The 21071-nt window shown below is 35.4% G+C and overlaps 1 protein-coding gene across 1 annotated transcript in view; it reads right to left on the bottom strand.

The window, feature by feature from the left end:
- The window catches only part of LOC127958838 (polypeptide N-acetylgalactosaminyltransferase 9-like), a 76626-nt gene that overhangs the window by 11924 nt on the left and 43631 nt on the right, over positions 1 to 21071 (bottom strand). Inside the window, exons 5-6 of the mRNA XM_052557849.1 lie at positions 14735 to 14932; positions 10030 to 10147 (exon numbers count right to left, since the gene is read on the bottom strand). Of these exons, the coding sequence (XP_052413809.1) occupies positions 10030 to 10147; positions 14735 to 14932 (316 nt within the window). The remainder of the gene's footprint in view (positions 1 to 10029; positions 10148 to 14734; positions 14933 to 21071) is intronic.

Here is a 21071-nt window from a genome sequence, read left to right as displayed (position 1 = left end):
TAGCTATGCATTCACTGACTTTCATTAGCTGTGAAAATACTTTCAACTTCAGCACCACTGATCCATAGAGCAACCTTGGTGTACAGAATCAATCTCAGAGCAGTAGAGTTCTGCTATGGCCTCACATGCTGCAGGTCTGCTTTTCTCTGCTCTCTCACTCTACAGTGAATACTCCATTGTGTGCTTTGTTCAAGCTCAATAAAAGCCTACTTTCAGTCACAGAACAGACAAAAGACAACAAATTAACTTGTCAGCCCTCTGTGTTTGGATTAGAGTTGAGTAAAGAGACTGCCCACTCTCTGAGAAAGAAACGGTGTTAAACACCACAGAGCTAGTGTTACAAAGACAATAAAAACCCAGAACCTATTGCACACTATCGCTAAGTTCAGAGTTTGCATTGCTTTTGGCTGTATAAAATCTGTAAAGTGAGGTTTTATAGGCCTTTATAGACAAAAAGCCACTGCAACTTCCTGTTTCAGCAGGAAATACATTAATACAGGAAATTAATTACACATTATGCATTGTTTATCTTGCCAACAGCATGATCAAATATTTAATATTCAGCTTGACATGTAAAAAAAAAATAATAATAAATAATTAATTAAATATTATTGAAGTATGTTTTACAAGAAAATACTTTTACATGTTTAATTCTTTGTTATTTGCCATTCCTTTGTAGCTATTTGGATAATTTATTAGCAATTTCTATGTGAATAGAGTTTCAAAGGAGTTTTCAATGAGTTTAAAGAGAGTAATTGTAATGCTTTTCAGTGGACTCATTAATATCCTGCAGTTACCTGTGCTTTTACGCTTTTTTCTGAATGTCTGCATATCACAGAATAAATCTGAATGCATTGAGACAAAATGTATTTCATAGGCCCTTATTTCCATATATGTAGGATGTCCTCTATAAAAATAGTCTCTGTCACTGTTAAGATGTGACCTTCTTTGCGTGGAAGCAGGGAGTGAGATGTTTCTGCACATCTTTCAGCAGGTTTCTTTCATAACATTATTAAAACAAATCATTCTCTCTCCGGACTCTGGAGCCGTGTTGATGAAATGATGATTGTTGAAGAGCACTGACAGAAACACATTTACCTCACGCTAAGAGGGAGGTCATTACTGACTTTTTTCCACCTTTTTTTCCTCCCTGACGTAATTAAGCGGTCTGGAGGAGAGCCATCAAGGTCAAAAACTCTTGGTGAACAACTTCAAGGAGCACACTCTGACTCAAACTTTTCTGATCATTTTTGGGCATAATCAATAAATCCTGTCAGAATCAAACACAGTGCTGTCCAAAGCCCTCAGATGAATTTTGTACAGTGTGTCATAAAATATGTTGCAAAGTCTGTTTTGACTTTTACTCAAGATGTCATGGGTGTCATATCAAACAATTTAGCAAGCAACAATGAATTTTCTCCTTTGAGAGACAATATCTTTATTTATCATGGATTTTTTTTTGATTAACAGCTTTGAAGATTTTTTATTGGAGGATAGCTATGTTATAAGCTGCAAATTAGATATATAAAAAAAAAAAAAAAAAAAAAAACATAAGACCTGCTCTTTAAAGACATTATTTTAAATTATTATTATTATTATTTGTATCAATGATTGTATGGCTCTTTATATCTTTACTTCCGTACTTTTCATAAATTTAATCCATGCTGGATTACAGTATTCATTTATTTGATTAATTGCAGTGTGTTAGAATGCAAGGGGAAAAATACTAAACCTGAAAACTTAATTAAATCATTGCACCATTGTTGTTTGTTATATTTCTTGTTTACAAACCATCTGCAATCTAGTGTAATCAGGCTTCTCCACAGTCTGCAGTAGCTATCAGATCCGACCTCCAAGACTCGCAATTGTGGTGAGCAAAATTCGCTCAGTACAGATTTTGTGGGTGCGTTTACTGTTACACGATTTGCATAATTCCTTTAGTGAACTGGGTGCTAAAACAATGCAAACAGTGCATGCAAATGAATGGTGCTATCAGCGTGTGCAATTCATTCACTCCTCCCTCTCTTACTCTTAATCAAGCATGTTTGGCCAGTGTTAGACTGACGTACTTTCATTTGTTTTTAAAAAGTTACATCATCTCATCCTCTGAGTCACTCTGAGAAAACTCCTCTCCTCCTCTCTCGCTCCCTGAGCATTATATTCTCTCTCTCACTCTCGTTCCCATTCTTCCTATGACAGGGAACAGACAAAGCTTTGCCATCTATTATTTTAATCACGTTAATTATACCAGACGGTTTTATGTGATGTACGGTTCAGATCAAGCGCTGGCTAATTTAATTGGACCCTCTTGCCAGCCTGTGCTCTCCGAGTCATATTTCAATGATCAGACGCTATTGATGATCATTGCAATGATAAAAATAGCAGTAAAAGGCCATGACTTAATGCTGTCACACTGGCGGGTAGATAAAAGTGCCACGGTAATTCATACTGAGATTTAAAAAAACTACTAAAAACGAATCTTACATCCCGTCTCATTAATGCTCATTAAGTTTCACCTGTAGAAACGCTGCCGAAGGTTCAGTGCTGAATCCTCTAACAAACATTAACACGGTGACTTGCTGCCAATATATTATAGCAATTATTACAGTAAAACTGTGGGAACTGGAAAAAAAATAATTAGTGTCGTCCAAAAAGCAGTAAACTTTTGTAAACTTATGTTATATTACTTAGATGAACAAGTACACACACACACATGGACACATGCATGAACACACACACACACACACACACACACACACACACACACAGGTTTAGATGTTTTATGAAGACGTGCCAATGGCTCAACATGTCAACATGCCAATACCAATGGTGCAATGGCTTTTATTCTGTACAAATTTAATTGTATATATATATTATATTATAAAAAAATGACTAAAGCACAAGCACATAGCAAAATTGATTAAAAAACTGAAAATATTAAAATAAAAATGAATTAAAATATTGATAAATACTATAATAGTATAGAAATAAACTACAATTAAAATTTCTACATATCATTACACAGCATTCAAATGAGATGCTTGAGTTTATACTATTATAGACAGGATAAAACATGTCTAGCTTTGGCTATTGGACTATGAAAAATAACCCTTGAGCCTGAAAGCATCTGTGAGCCACTCGAATAGCGATAATCGACTTTTCCATTGTGGCCTTTGGGGACATTCTAAATAATAATAATAATAATAATAATTTTTAGATTTCTAATTACATATTCAGTATCCCTCCCAGGATAAGATGCATGGGCCGCATTTCTGCCAGTGAGCTTTACTAAATGAATTATAATTTCCCCTCAGCTGTCGCTAACTGTGTTTGCTGAGGATCTTTAAACTGTTTGGACTGAGTTGCATGGTAACACTAGTTTTTGCAAAGACATGAAGAAGATGAAAATGACTTAGGAAATGGAATCGGATGATGGCACGTACTTATGATAATATTGCATGTTAAAAAAAGCGTACACACATCGGCATTCAAATATGAGTTAATGAGAATCCTTTGAGGTAAATAAAGGTTTATAATCTTTGTTTAAGTGTTCACTTCTATTCACATTACTTGTCTATATGGACAGTAATTCTAAGCCACTAGTAAGAAGGTGGCATGCTGTGGAGTACTTGGAGTGTAGCAGGAAAAATAATCTTCTCACGCAGAGCATGGGACGTGATGATATATAATGCAATGATGTTTGAAGGTTAATGTAAAGTTTAGGCTCAGGGATGTTAGATCTCATAAATCAAGGCTTGGCTTTAACCTGTCAGGGAAATGCAAGCACGCTAAGGCCCAAACTGCAATATTTAATACTTCACAATATTACTGGATTCACTGTATTATTGATTAAATAAATGCAGCCTTTGTGAGCACATGAAATTTTCAACTCATTAGAAAAAACAAAACAAGATTTTGAACGATATATCGTACATTTGAAGTTTCCTTTAATGCCCCTTTGAGTTCTGAAGATTGTTACCACCACAATAACGAAGCTTTAAAGTATTCATGGCACACTAAAATATAGTCTATGACTATAAAATGTACTATATCTGAAGTATGTATGTGTTCGTAGTGTATATGATTGATTGAACAGTGGCATCCGTTCCAGAAGAAAATGTTTCAAATTCAGCTCATGCTCTTTTCTTTACTTTACAAGCACTTACTTCAAATTCTGACGTTCTTGACATTTGCTCTTTTCCTTTAATATGTGTTTGATAAGCTGGGGTCTCTCCCCCGCCGGTGTCAGATGCAAGGCTAGAGTAGTCAGGCCGTCCCAAGCCTGAAGAACAGCCATCCATTCCTTCCATTTTAACAAATTGTCAAAAATACTGTAGGTGCGTCAACTGAAGCACAAAATTAGTATTTCTCTAGGTGCACGTGCACAACGATGGCTAGGTAGTAGAGTACAGCAAGAAGATGTACCAGCACACACACACACACACACACACACACACACACACACATACACACACACACACACACTTAACAGCATGATCTGTGGGATGTATCAAAAACCTCATATGAGCCATAACAGAGCCTCCCAGAGCGCCTGCATCTCTCATGTCCTCTCTTCACTAAACACAGAACAGGAGAGGTAAAATGAGTTTGTTCCAGATCCGCTGGTTGAGCTAAGCCTAATGGAAATTATAAAATTCAATTTTGTCTCAGAGGAGAAAATAAATTCAGAGAGTACAGTGAGGGAAAGATTGGATTTCTGTGCTGTATTATTAATTTTGTCAGCTGTCAAGCAATATCTTCATTATATGACTTTTTGCTAATTTTTCTGTTGTACACCTAAACTTAATTTATTTAACTTTACTTAACTTTTTAAAGTAATGCATGCAAAGAAAACACACAGGCATTCACAGAGAGAAAAAAAACAAAACTTTTTGCTGCTATAATCTTGATATTTCTTTATTTTTAATGAGGAAAACAGTTCTGTAGACTACAATATATAAAATACTCTTCTTTCATTAAGAAATGAGTGGCTTCTCTTACTAATGGTTTGTGAGTTTACGGTCGAGTCCAATATAGTTTGCAGTTCCCCATCCTCCTTGAAAAGCTGATTTACTGTATGTTGTGAGAAAATAGGTCTAAAAGGTGCTGCAAAAAGGGTAAAAATCCACAGTGTGCTGAGGAATCTTGTAAAAAATATCGAAAAAGTATCGATAAATCGATGCTCTTTTCAAGATGACCCAAGCTCAAAATTAGCCTTTTTTGCAGCTTCATTTTTTACATTATTTTTTTTTTTAAATGATTTTTGTGTTCAAAAGATTCAGAAAAATTAATCCCACTGAAAACAAATTAGACTAGTTCCAGCTATCTTTATCCTCCCCAGATGGTTACATCCAATCGGATGTGATGTTAACTTAAAATGCATGAGAAACATTTCAGAGTTTGCTGATCTTCTTGAATATGATCCACGCAGACAGGGGAATGAGCTCTCAAAATATTTTCCATCTCAGTGTTTCGATTTTCTAAAGCAACTAATAAATGTATTCCCCGGATAACCCAATTAAAGAGAAAAGCTGCACTGATCCATGTGGGTAGACACTAGTTAGTTATGCAAATTAATTCTATCTATCTACATAAAGCAAAGAGAGTCAGATACTCAGTAATCGTGCAGCTTCCCATAGTGCATATCAACATGACAAAATACATGCCTTTGAGTCCATTAAAGCTGCATTCGATTGACCAGAGGGCAAACCAATTGTGAATGTACAATACAACCTCAAGCAAAGATGCTGCTCAGAAAGATTTAAAAGCTTTACAATTCGCCAACATGATCCAAAGGTCATCTTCCTTCTCTCCCTTCACTGGTTTGTTTTGTATTCGCCTTTCAGCATCCATGCGGTATGTGTGCATGTGGGTGAGAAGAGACCACAGATAAAATAAAAAAGACCCGCTCGACTGTCTTCATAATGAAAAATTGCTCCCTTTTGGAAGGTTTGAAGCAAGGACAAAAGTCACTGGAGATCTGACGTGCTGCTTTAACCTCGGTTAGGGTTTTGCTTTACATCTGATTCTACATGAAATCCATCTCATTAAGTCTTATGAATCATTAGAAAAGGTTCTGCAGAACTGGGTCTGTCTTGAGATCTGATGAAATAGTTTGGCACCATTAATTTAAAGCAGGGGAAAAAATTGCTATGAAAAGCCCATTTTATTAAAGTACAGTATTCCTTTTTAGTTCTATATCTTTGTAATTGTATATTTAAAAACATGTATGTATTTGATTGAAATGTTAAATTTCATCAATACTAAATATTAAAAAATGTAGGGCCAGTTTTACTAAACAAGACAAATTAGTGCAAGAGCGCAATTCCAAAACAGATGGGAGGGGAAACTTCTGTAGGTGATTTACTAACAACCGTGTAAATTAAAGAACACACATGCAATATCTAATTTACATACTGACCAAAGTTATATACCATGCACAGCGCAAATTAGTGTAGTCACAAATAAAGAATAAGAAATAAAGAAACCACTGTACATTGAAAAGATAGAGATGGAGCTGGTATTGCGTTACTCATAGTGAAGGGTTTCAAGTCATCTTTTATTTCTTTAGCAAATTGAAAAATAACATTTGCAAATGATACGTTCGAATAATTTGTTCTTCAGGTATTCCAAATAAAATGAATACATGTGAAAAAAATCATATCCATTCTACCATGCAACATTTTTTGCGCAGCCATTTCAAATGCAAAATTGTTTATAACATGTTTTAAAATAACAACACAAATACCTGTAATTTGACAAACGCCAATGTTAGTCAAATGCATTGCGTTTTGCATTTTAATACTCTCCTCCCATAGCTTTTGCATCTGAAAGGGAAACTCCTACAAATTCATATTCAATAAGGTCAGGCCCAAAAATAACTGTCCACGCCTTTTCAGAGCTAAATCATCGCTGTGCATCTTTAGTCAAACCTGGCCGTACAATTTTAACATCAAAAGATGGTTTGCACTGGCACAGGCTGTTAGTAAAACTGGCCCAGAGTAGGTGTATTTAGTTGTATCAAGTTTAAGGCCTTAAAAAGTCTTAAATGTTTTAAATGGTACAAAAAAAGCCTTTATTATTATTTCAAAAGGTCTTAAAAGATTCTGAAATCCTGGAGATCTCCTCAGAGGCTGAGAATACATGAAAACAAAGGAAAAAGAAAAGACTCAACAAAATGTGGATGCCAGCTTGTGAATGGTTGGTTGATTAGTGTGTATTGTTTCACAAAGATTTTTTTATTTGCTACAGTATTTGTTTTTGTACACTTAAACTTACACTTAAAGTTGTTGCCAGTGAAAAGGCTGTGTGGCTAATAACTATAATAATTAATTAATAAATGTGTATCTATGTTTATTAGTGCTGTCACTAGACTCAATGGAAAAACTGTATAAATATATATATATATATATATATATATATATATATATATATATATATATATATAGAGAGAGAGAGAGAGAGAGAGAGAGAGAGAGAGAGAGAGAGAGAGAGAGAGAGATCAAACAATATTAAAACACTGTTACAATTTTTGTGTGTTAATTAATGGATCTCATGCAGTAATTTTGAGAGATTCAATGTTTATGTAACTAGAATACAACATCATTTATTACAGCTATTTGTTAAGCATTGCATCTTCATACACTTCAAGTCCAACACTGTTAAAAAACAAAACACTGTATCTACAAAACTGCAAAAAATCAGCAATTGGAAAAATGCTATAAAAGGCTGCTCACACAAAAAAGTACCCTTGTGAATCATCCTCTCCCAGCCTGAGTTCCTGCTTGCATTGGTAAAACAAAATGTCACTTCAGGATAAAATTTAACTGATATACACTAAATGCAATTAGTTTGGGCGGTAAGTGTCAAATCAGCTCTTTCTGAGCCACTTTACCGCAGTTTTAATTTCCCTTGTGGGCATTTGGTACAACCTCACACAAATTAATCTCCCATCATACCGCTGCACATTTCTTCTAATGTTTTTAAGTCTTCATATAACCTATTCAATCTGAGCCTATTGCTCCACAACGTCCTCTGCTCGACTCCCCGCTTCTGAATATCTTTACAGAGTGAACTAAGGTTGTCTATTTGGTGTGGCATAAGGTTAATTATTAAATATGTAGCTGTCAGTCAAAGTTATCCCTCCTGAATGAGCTGCATCAGCTTTGGAGGATTAACCAGAGGATGAGATGGATCACATCTGCACCAATAAGCATTTGGTTTATTTCAAAGCTGGGACTTTGACACAATTGTTAAATTCTATATATATATATATATATATATATATATATATATATATATATATATATATTATATATATATATATATATATATATATATTTTTTTTTTTTTTTTCTTTTTTTTCTGTTACAAGAAACCTTCTGCGGCATGTAATGAAGGAACAAATGGAATGCACAACACAGTGACACTTTATTCACTTAGTTTAACCCAAAAAATGTATCTAATTTAACATGAGTGTGAGCGAATGTTTACATGGTTTTGACTTTTTGGCTAAACTATCCCTGTATGTTTTCTTTAAAGGAATAGTTTAACCCTAAAACAAAAAAGCTATATTATATAGCTATATTAATTAATGTCTTGTGACACTTTTTACTTCACGAGCAAGGTGATGGACTGGAGTGGTGTGCATTACTTGATGATTGCTGTGATGCTTTAGACTCATTATGACGGCACCCATTCACTATAGAGGATCCAAATGATGTAATGCTGTTCTCCAACTCTGTTTTAATGGAGAGACAAAGTCATCTTTATCTTGGATGGCTTGAGGGTGAATACATTTTCTGTCAATTTTCATTTTCGGGTGAACTATTCCTTTAAATCCACTAGAGCAGGCAATTTCAAACCGAGGTCGGAAAAAAAAATGTGTTCAGATGCAAAACAGTAAGAATCTTCTCAGAAGTGGTCTGTGAAATATTGGTGGGTATGTGAACTATTTACATTTCAAACAAAAAGTCTTATTGAATGTATGAATCATCCAGGATATATGGCGAACACAGACAATGGCATTGTTATTTGTTGTAGAAAAACAAACAAAATGTCCTTACAATCAAGTACCAGGATGTAAAATAGAAGAACATGATGATATCGGGGTGCAAACAGTCACTGTGCATTTTCAATCTATACCGATCCAGTATAAAATGCCTCTGAGGTTTCAGCAATTCTGTTGATTCTGAATTTAAGTAAAAAAAAAAACATTCCAGGAAACTATTTTCAACAAAAATCACAAATGATTCTGTCTACTTTTGTATCAGCTGTCAGCGAGACATAACAAACAGACAATTGAAACCGTCTTTACCCAGACGTTTCAAACAGCACGAATCATCTCCATAGTTCAATCTATCATCAGACTGAAAACACATTTCTGTCAACCAACACTCGCAATGAATCTTTAAAATGAATTAAAGGATTTTTATCCAAATTATGCAAATCTTCTAAGGATATTTGACGCCCCACAGAAAGAACAGCTTCTGAATTTAAGCAAGTTCAATTCTCCGTTGGCTCACAGACCATGTGAGCCTTGAAATTTCTCTCAGGGTTGCAGCTCCAGGAATCTACTTTCTTTCTACCCTACTGCCTTTAAAGCATTCGAGCTTGTGTAATTTGGCACAGAGTACTTTCCCTTCCTTTGGGCAATGCATCTACTCTTTGATGGAGGGGGGAGTCTGCACACTTACCAAACACTCTCTAGTATGATGCCTTGGGCATGAAAGCATGAAGAAATGTAATTAAACGTATGTCAAATGCTGAAGCTTTGTAGATAGAGTTAATTACATTGTCACCTGTGAATTTACAGAGAGGGTGGCAACAATCCCAAATTGTAATTTCTGAGAGGGTCTCATATGCTAAAAAAAAATGCTCAATGAATACCAATGGACAGTGAATGTCTCAGCTGAACAAAATGAACAAGGCATGTTTTTATGCACATATGTTTACATCGCCATACTTCACTTATCTAAGGCAAATAATGGCATCAGTGCACAAATACGGTTTAGGAAGGATCTCACTTACCCTCATACCAAGTTCAATGTTTTCTCCTCCGTACACCTCCATGCCTGGGTCGAGCAGTCCGATTTCTCCAAAATACTCACGATCTACCACAAAGGAGCAGCCGATCATTGCAGGTGTCCTGTGCACAAGAAATATACATGAGCATTCATATTCAGAGAGATTGGACGGATGGACAGATACACTCTCACTTCAATTTTGTGAATCAGAAAGGTTCTTCAGATGTTAAAAGTTCTTTATGGAACCATTTAGACAAAAAAGGTTCTTCTATGGCATCGTGAAGCACCTTTATTTTTTTAAGATAGATATACAGAGAGACAGACAGATGATGGATGATAGATAAAGAAATAGAGAAATGTGTTTATTTGGTTTTTGTTGGTGCTACTCTTTCTTCACCCTTTGCTTATATTCCCTCTTGGTTTCTTGCTCTTCAGCGTGTAATATTAAAACAACTCCACATATGAGAGTTTGCTGAGATGGCGGTTGTCCCTGGTTTTTCAGGTCAGAGACACGCTCAATTCAAAACCCTTTCCAAGAATTTGCAAGTACCGTATTTTTCGGACTATAAGTCGCACCTGTGTATAAGTCGCATCACTCCAAAAATACGTCATGATGAGGAAAAAAACATATAAGTCAAACTGGACTATAAGTCCCATTTATTTAGAACTAAGAACCAAGAGAAAACATTACCGTCTCCAGCCACGAGAGGGCGCTCTATGTCTTCAGTGTAGACTACTGGAGCAGTGAGCAGCATAGAGCGCCCTCTCGTGGCTGGAGACGGTAATGTTTTCTCTTGGTTCATGTCTCTTAGTTCATTTCTCTTGGTTCATGTCAAATTAATTTTGCAGGACCAGCCAAACAATGAGGCCAAAAGTAAAAAAAACAAAAAAAACAAAACAAAACAAAAAAAAAAAAAAGTTTTATTTAGCTACTGTATTTTCCGGACAGTAAGTCGCACTTTTTTTCAGTTTATTGGGGTCATACAAAAACCAGTATATGAAGTTTTGTAAAAGTTTTCTTAGCAAGTTTACTTTCCACTTGTTCTAAAACTCTTGCCTTGGTTAAAAACTTTTGGGTCAGATCTGAGGTTTGTTGTGAACACAGCAAGGAGGCAAGACGATTTCGAGCCGCCTCTACGAACCTGTCAGCTCTCCACAGACAAAACAAGTGTTGTGTTACAGAAACTCAAGATGAGTTTGTCACTGAATGTCATTTTTGGTTTGGTGCTTTGCTGTTGGGTTGAAAGTGAATTGTTTGTTAGCTGATAATGAATGCTAGATGTACAAACAGTTCTACAGCGATCCATTATATAGATCATAAAGAAAATAACAATTCTTCGAGTCCAGGTCTTTGTGCAAACAGTGCTTTCTTAAGAAAAATATTTCACTCGTTCCGGTATTGATTTAATTGTGATTTAGTAGACCACAATTACCACGTATACTTTCACCGGGAGTTTGGAAAAGAAATGTTTTATTTGTATGAATAGTCTTTGTGGAATGCAGTGTTCTTTTTGCCAATACTGACAAACACTTACATTTTTTTCTGTTTTCTTTGCTCCTGTAGTCAAGTACAGTACAAGTACAAACATTCACACCCTTGGAATGCTTTATATTTTATTTTCTAACAACACTAAACCACAAAGGAATTCATTTGGCTCTTTTTGTAAGAATATTCTTTTGTTAGACAAACTCCCCCTGATGCATAAATATCTATTGTTGTTTAATATTATATTCAAAATAATAAAAAAAATTTCACATAACAACAAGTCTTTAATTATTATTCTGAATAGATTAATAAAACACTCAAGGCAGTATAAAATGTTGAATAGATAGTAGTTATCATTAAAAAAATAAAAAATAAATAAAGGTGCATAAAGATTGTATAATGTACTTTCCTATACTTTTTATAGGTGCTGTATGTCAGGGTGGTCTTTCTGGAAAGCATTCATGTGGAATATCTCCCCTTGGAGTGACTAATTGCTTATTCACAGACATTTGAACCTGGCTGTCCTTCATTTAACAGTAAACATGCATCATTTAAATAAACGCTGCTGCAGTGTGCTATGAGCATTGGGATCCTCCGTGCTGGATAGCCACAGGCTAGTTGAGCTGCAGTGGATACACAGAGAGCTTGAGAGAAGCGGAGCTGGAATGATTTCCAATAGCGCAGCTCACAGACACACTGCAGGCCTGCGGGCGGTCGTTTTAACCTGTCAATATCAGCACTTGAGAAAAGGCTTGCATGGACAATGCATGCTGCCTTTCTCTGTAATGAGATTTTGTTCAAACGTTTAACACATGTTGCTACCTAAGGTCACATATATGCAAAAAAAAAAAAAAAAAAAAGGTACAGTAGAAATCGATCTGGAGAGATTCATCGTATTAGTCGATGAACACTCATGTTGTGTTCTGGTCGTTTTGACCTGTAGAGGATTTATTTGCCAAAATGATGCCCAAATAAAGTACTCATAAACTGAAGTGTGATCAATGAGGCTCTTCCAAAATGAAATATACAACTTGTGCTAATTGATGAAAGCAAGATTTAATAACAATACAGAATAATTAGAGGTTTATAAGCAAAAGAAAAAAAGTTCACTAGGAAAATCTAATTAGGTAGAGGATTTTAAGAAAAGTGCAAAGGCTAAATTAGTTTGGAAAGATTCACTAAAAAAGATTGTAAAGCTGTAGCAACACACAGGTCCTGAGTTCAGTTCCCAAGGAACACATTTGCTGATAAAATATTTATACCTTGAATGCACTTTGGATAAAAGCATCTGCCAACGTAAAAAAACATACTTTACTTTGACTTTAAAAGATGTTTTAGTACATAGATTACAGTATATGTGTGCAATATATGCCTAACATAAAAAAAAAAAAAAAAATCTGAACTTCGTGATAGTGCACACACATCTAAAATGAAACATTTTTCTAAAATTGCATGCTTTTTGAGCATTTTTGACAATTAAATTCTGCTATACAAACTTTAATTAGTGCATTTCAGCTGTGATGATATTTGATTTGTGTTTCTAAAGATAAAAATATACTTTACACAAGAAATGTTTATGCTTTAGATGCTACATGCTACATACATAAATATATGTGTACATTTTAGGTATGAATTGCTATGAAAAGGAATGAGATCGCACTGGCTCCGCACATCTAAAGCTCTTAGGGTATTAGATATCACTGAAAAAAAAGGAAAAAAAGAAAAGAATAATAATAATAAAAAAACTTTTCAGTAGCCAATATGAGACATCACAGGGATCAGCTCCAGTAATATTGGGCTACAGGCCTAGTTTCTCTCTCCAAATAGCTATGAGTCAGAGGCATGAATAATGAATGGGATTTCTGCTGTCCTGATACTCTCACACAATAGTGACCTTGACCAGATTTCAGACGAAATGAAAAAGTCCACTCTCCTCCGGCGAGGTATATCCACCGCTCTCAGGGGTTTAGGACTGAGCTGTAACAAAGCTCATTTCACCAAGCTGGTTCTAAGCATACAATTAGTATTTAACTGTAAGGTTCATGATTTGAGAATTGAGGTGTTGTAGAGCTGGACAGCTTTAAAACGCCTCTGCACCATGGTTTGGATTCTAAACCAATATCTTCCAATAATGTCCAATGTATCTCTTTGTTATTGTTGTTGTTGATAATGCTAACTTATCTGTTATAACTTTCCTTGCATTTAAGTAGTAGTGCACTTCAAACAAATAATCTACAAACAAATAATGCTAGACACTATACTGATTTATATTTCTATACTGATTTATCATGTTCCACAATGTTTGACAGCTAGACAATATCTCAATGTTTGTCTTCATTTTGAACAATATACTTACTGTAAATCTACTGTTTCATATTTTGAAACCTAACACATTTCATCTTGTTTAGACTGAAAACCATGCAACATACAGTAAATATGCCAATTAGTCTGATATTTAATGAATGTGTCACTTATTTTGCACTTATGTTGTAGTAACATTTATACCTTTTAAAATGTAGTTTATATGTGTTTTACAGTGTTCCTGTAGCTCAGGTGGTAACTAGCAAGTGCAAGGTTGGGGATTCGAATCCCAGGGAACACATGTTAGGAGAAAATTGTTAGCATTGAATGCAATGTAAGTTGCTTTGGATAAAAGCATCTGCTAAATGCATAAATTGTATGGTAATCTTTTTTGGCATGCAAGTAATATTTGAACAAAAATATGATATTTCATACTTGTAAACGTGAAACTGAAGACACAGACAAACAGAAGTGCTATTAAACATTATATTACTACTGTTTCAGTTTTGGCTTGCACTGAGTGACTATATATATTTTATTAATTCATCCATTCCCTATAGGGATCAAACCTTACCCATGATCATCTTGTTTGAACTAGAGTAGCAGCACACTGCCGTCTAGGTCAGAAAACTAAAATATCCAAAATAATGATGTCAAACTGTTGTAATCCATGGTATTTTTTAATTTCCTTTTTAGTACTGGCCATGCAACCCTGAAATGTGGACTGAAACGTTTTTCTGCACTGTATGAAATAACACCGACAAATCTTTCAAGGAAGCAAAAACATGAATGCATTTAGTGCACATCCAAGAAACTAACGCAACCGTATCACTTCTGAAATATTAATCTCTTATATCCCTGGTCATTTATATTTCAGACAATGTCCTCATGCATTATGGAGTGGACCGCTGGATGCCCTTACCTGATGGGGGCAGTCTCATCGCCTCTGTCCAGCCAATCCTGTGGTGGGATGATGTACATGCACCAGAGGCCCCAGTTGTAGCCATGAGCTGCATTAGCGTACTGCTGCACCTCGAAGGTGTTGTACTTGATATTATCTATAGCAGGGAGGATTATCCTAGTGTGATCTTCTTTCACTCTGGTGAGGATAGGCTCAGCCCTGAATAAATGATAGAGATCAGAAAGAGAAAGAGATCGGGAGGTGAGACATACTGAGCCTGTCTTACTTTTTCTGTTTTTTTTTAACTCAAATTATAAAAGAGCAACAGGGGTAAAATGAGTGTTAGATTTAGATAACGTACAATATTTGATTAAAACAGTCTCCAAAATGCCTAAACCAGAGGTTGCAGCTACATAATTCTACAATGGGAAATTTTTTTGTATGATAGCACTCTTCTCAGATTTCATCCGTGATACCCAACTAAACCAAATGTTTAATGAGATATCATTTTCAATGCTTTATTTTGCTTTTGATGAATAATTAAAGATGTTGACAAGGTGTTGCATTCACATTTTTCCCTGCGTCCTTTGGATTTGTGAAAGGTAATACAATTTGTACATCAGACAGTCCACAAACTTGATTGTAATGCGCAGATGTCTCTTGCAAGCTGAGATTGTAAATAACCAAAACAAATTAAATGCTACTTTCTCATTCGATTCATTCACCTTTTACTTTAAAATCCACGCGGCTGTTTCCAAGAACGATCTTGGGTAGAAAATTGATTCTGTCATTTTTGGAAATAAGCTTGTATTCCATTATCAAAACCGGTGTTGGTTTAAAAGGAGAACAATCAAGCCTGACAGCGTAATCATCACATATTGACATCAGCAGCAGAAGCACATACAAGACTAACAACTATCAGCCCCTCTTTTTCACAACCTCACAAATCATTTTTCTCTAGCATCATTATTTGACTCTTTACTTTTTCTTCCTATGTCTCTTCCTTTGGTGTCCTTCATCTTTTTCGAGGTCATCCTTAAAAAGCTCAAACACATTAAGGTAATAATCAAGACGGAGATATGACTTTTAATAGGGCTTTTAGAAAGTGGGGCCTTTAGAAAAAATATAGCCTGCTGAGAGGCTTCTTAATGTAAGTGTCCAATTAACAAGAAAAAGTGTGTTTTCAAAAAGGCTGTATATTGGTATCATCGAGGACAGAGGTCTTTTTGTTTTTTAGGGAATGCAGAAGGATTTATTATGGGACATCTTTAAGGCTACACAATAATGTGCAAACATCTGGGTCGGTAAGACTTTCAATGTTTTTAAAAGTGTCTTATGCTTACCAAGGTCATTTATCTTATTAGAAAAAATTGTAAATAGAGTAATTTTGTGAAATAGTATTACACTTCGAATAACGTTTTATATTTAAACATATTTTAAAATGTAATTTATTCTTGTGATGCAAAGCTCTCAACAGTCTTCAGTGATCTTTCAGAAATCATTTGAATTGTACGATGTGGCATTTGTATTATTAATGCTAAAAACAGTTTACTGTATTTTCCAGGCTATAAGTCACACTTTTTTTCATAGTTTGGCTGGTCCTGTGACTTAGTCAGGCGCGACTTATTTATCAAAATTAATTTGACATGAACCAAGAAAAATGAACCAAGAGAAAACATTACCGTCTCCAGCCACGAGAGGGCGCTCTATGCTGCTCATTTTCCTGTAGTCTACCAGTGAGAAGCATAGAGCGCCCTCTGGTGGCTGTAGACGGTAATGTTTTCTCTTGGTTCTTGGTTCTAAATGAACTTATAGTCCGGTGCGACTTATATATGTTTTTTTCCTCGCAAATGACGTATTTTTGGACTGATGCGACTTATACTCAGGCACGACTTATAGTCCGAAAAATACGTAATATTTTAGTGGAAACTGTGATTCTTTAATGAATAGAAAGTTCAAATGAACAACATTTAAAAAAAAATCTAAACTTTTGTAAACTTTATGTTAAAGGTCACCACCCGCATGAATTCACAAACAGGGGGCGTGGCCTTGTTGCGCTCCGACAGAGAAGAAGGAAAAGCTGTTTGTTTTTGTCGCCATGTCGTTGAAACACTGTTTTTTTCATCTCTGAGTCCAATCATCTTTGTTTGGGCTTCCCAGGAACGCTGTACTTTGAGATTAATGGTTACAATTTATGTTTAACTCGGTCTCCGAAAATTATAATGCACATGTACAACTATGTGCAGCTCATTTTGCTGAGGACAGCTGGCTGAGGACAACTTTCTCAATCTCAATCAGTTTAATGCTGGATTTGCACAAAGATTATTCTTAAAAGATGGAGCAGTTCCCTCTTTGTCTGGAGAAGGCGTTGTTTATGGACCTGTGTGAAAAATACTGTGTTTTTTTACACGCGAAACATGAACACATGTTATATTGCACATTGTATACACAATCAAAGCTTCAAAAAAGCGCGTAAAACGGGACCTTTAACTTTTCGGAATTGTTGTCCTTTTATTAAGATGTTTCCACATATGGACATGATTGAGTAGAAGAATAAATATGGAATTTAAACATTTCACAAACCAGAATGTCACTTGTGCAACATATCAAATTCTGGGTAAACCTGGGTAAAAAAATATTCAATCTACATTATATAAAGATAAAAACAACAGAAACTAAGCCCTGTCACATCAAATTGACATCTAACATTCTACTACAGAAGTCTCAATAAGAGAAGATGCTCTTTCATGAATAGCTGGTCCTGAATTAGCACGACACAGCACATGTGAGGATGTACTGATATGCTAACCTTGCAAGAGAAACCATCCCTCGTGTGGATCCTCTATTCATCTTCTCTGTCCTTGGGCCACTGGCTTCATAACCTGGACTAGCTACATGTAAGATCCCAAAGGAGCTCATTCATGGGCTATAATAAACCAGCGCTGTGCAGATAAGACTCAGTACGTGCAGCCCACTCTATTGGGTGCCCTTTCTTGTGATGGTGAAAAACTATTCTAATCTGATCATGTGATAAGTAGAGCAACCACATAGAGAGAACTCAGATGCTATAGTGAAAACGGTTTAACTGAGAGAGAAAATAATGCATTAAAATATGGAAGTTTGTTTTTTGTCACATAATAAAAAAATAGTAATTTTGAATTTGCGTTTGAATTGAAATGTTTAGAACTCCAAGAACGTTTTCTCTGAATTCTAAGTTTACACTTCACAATTATTATTATTATTTTTTTAAGGCTATCTCACAATTCAGCCTTGTTTTCTAGTGATTGTTATATATCACACAGAGTATTTTTTTTTTGCCACAAACACAACATTTGAGTTTATATCCAAAGTCGCAAAAATTGTGTGATATAAACTAACTGTGCAATATAAAAAAGTTAAAAGATAATTGTTTAATCCTGTGGCAGAAACAATCTTCCATATTAAAATGGAAATTAAAACTATTAAAAATTGTTTACAAGTTTAAATACATTTTCCAAAGTGAATAGCAACACATTAAATATGGTAATGAGGAAATACAGCAAACAAATTAACCAACCACATGAGCAGCACAGAAGTATTTTTAATAAAATACACTGATAGTGCATTCACTGTATCTTTCTTGGGCCTTTCACTGATTTTATCATCCTAATTTATAATAATATTAGGACACAGTGATAACGTCAGCTTATAAAATAGTATATCTATCTAAATAGTATAATGTATACCTGCTGACTTCAAGCAGGAATACATCTGTCAAACTAGTGCAATGAAAGGAAAGTTACAGCCCACGCTTGTCTTCCTCTTGGAAGTCACAAAAGAGAAAAAAAAAAAAAAAAGAAAGAGGGAGGGAGTATCACAGTGTCACGGCACGAACTGGAGAGCTACATAAGAATCAGCTCAAAACACACATATCAAGTGCCACAGTAGACAGTGTGAAGGGAGCAAACAGAAGGAGGAAATAAGAAAAACATCTAACAAACAAACTTTGAGAATATAGACAGGAAAAAGGAAATGCTGCATTGCCTCCTCAAAGCTGAATGTCCAATGTTTAAAACCCTGTCTCATTACTAACAGAGCTGCCAGTGATTGCTGGGATTAATTACAAAAGGGACTCTCTTTGGTATATGAGACAGGGTGTGTGGAAGGGCAACAGTGATCAGCTCTTTCATTACCCACAGGATTCGTCTTGATCTTTTAAAACAGATGAAAGTGCCAGACATAACATCAGAAATGCTAAACTTATTACTGTTGTATAACAGCCTTAGACTGACAGCCATATACAATAAAGCAGCATCAATGCCACATTAAAAATGTCAGGTGTGACAATGTTAAATTACATTTAAGACCTATTTGACAATATTAATACATTATATAATAAATAATACCAAAATAAAACACTGATCATAGAGATGCACAATCTGTTCAATGATGAAGCACTGAAAACAAATTTAGATGCAAGACAGTAAAGTCCCACAACCCATATGTCTATCCCTCACAACCACGTTTTCATTCATGTCAAATTAAATATGGCACTTACCACGACTAAAGTCTACGGGGTACATCATAAATCACTTATACTCTTAGTAGAAACAATAAAGCGCTGCACCGCGTGCACAGTCGAGTAAACGGATCTGGATCAGCCACTGTGCTTGACTTGGCATGTCATTTTATGGAGGTAAGTCCTACTATCCTCCCTGTCTTCCTCCCTTTACAGATAGCCAAGAAACACAGTCCTTAGAGATTAGCCCACCATTCTCCACAGCTGATGAAACCCCTGTGTGACATATCTCGAATTAGGAAACTTTCTCTCATGTACCTCTATCAGAAAATGAAATCTCGCCTCGTTCACTGTGAAGATCCCATGAACTGTTTGTGTCTGCTTGGGAACAGTGCCTGGTTAGACTGGGGCAAGATGTTCCCCGAAGCTTTTTTCTTTCTCTCCTGTAGCACGATGAAGGATAAAACATTTTACATGTTGTTTTTAAACACATTATGGATCTGTTGAGCAGCTTAGAAGCTGGGATAGATTTATCGCCTTTGGACATGTTGCAGCCTGTCACGGTGAAGCTGTGTTAGCCTCATCCTGTTAAAAGGCTTGCGTTTTTCATATTACATATTTACAAAATGCTCCCAAGAGCATTATATCATGGTTTCTTACTCCACAAAATTATATTCTTAAAAATGCATGAGCTCATATTAGATAGTAAACTCATTAAATTAGGTTGAAGCCTGCCCACTTGCAGTGCCACTCATGTGATCACTCTATGGATTTGTCTCGAGTGTCAAGCAGGTGCATCCCGGCATCAAAACAATGCACTGAGTAATTCACAGGGAGGCTTTAACTTTAAAACAACTTAGCCTGAAATTAAACAAAGTCCTTAATGAAAATAAAATCATTAATTTAATCAAACCCAGAGCTCTGAATTCCAGGCTGCTTAAAAAACTGTGCACCGAGCACCATCAATTACTGCTGCATACTGACGTATGCTGGCTCTCGAAAGGAAAAACACTTCAGAGACTGTTTGAATTACAGGAGCAAGTTGGCGATTTTCTCTCTGAGCACTTGCATCCACTTGCATCCACTTGCTGAAAGATTTCAACTGGCTGGCACACTTAGCTTACCTGGTGGATATTTTCAGCAGGCTGATTGATTTGAACTTGGAACTGCAAGGTACAGATACAGTACATCTGTCTTACACATGTATGATCGAGTTTCTGTTTTCATGAAGAAAATGGACCACTTGGAGAAGGAAATGTCAGGATGGGATTTAATCATTTAGTTAAATTTAATTCCGAAAACTGCCATTAAAATGTGTTAAAAGTACTCTATCTATTGTAATATGTTTGTGTTATTGTGTTTGATGACTGTGTAATCTTAATGCAATTTATTTTAAAGTACAGTATTATAGTTTGTGATAAACAAGTGCAAATTTCACATTGAAAATAAAATACATTATTTTACATTTAGATGGACCTTTATTAAAGTAAATAAATGAATGTACAATTAAATGTCAAAGCATTTAGGTATTACTGTTCATGTTATTAAAACACTGACCACAAACAAAAGCAACACAATGGTATTTAAATGTAAATCCTTTTTGAAAAGTTAAATTCAGCAACGACAAATGGTAATAAAATGTGTAAATAATGTTCTATACACTGAAATATGTTTCACAAGTCAACGTTATTGTGTTTGACGACTGTGTAATTTTAATGCAAATTAAAAAAAAAGGTTATTTTAGTTGAAAAGTATACAATTATTTGGACTCAAATAAATACTAATGTTGAAAATGTGATTGAAATATAGTGGTGACAGTGGGGTGGGGTTGGACAGGGGTCCACTAGGGTGGTTTGATAT

The sequence above is a fragment of the Carassius gibelio genome, chromosome B5 (assembly GCF_023724105.1).
Source record: "Carassius gibelio isolate Cgi1373 ecotype wild population from Czech Republic chromosome B5, carGib1.2-hapl.c, whole genome shotgun sequence".
Lineage (NCBI taxonomy): Eukaryota > Metazoa > Chordata > Actinopteri > Cypriniformes > Cyprinidae > Carassius > Carassius gibelio.
The sequence above is the reverse complement of the archived record's forward strand: the minus strand, read 5'-3'. Positions and strand labels throughout refer to the sequence as shown.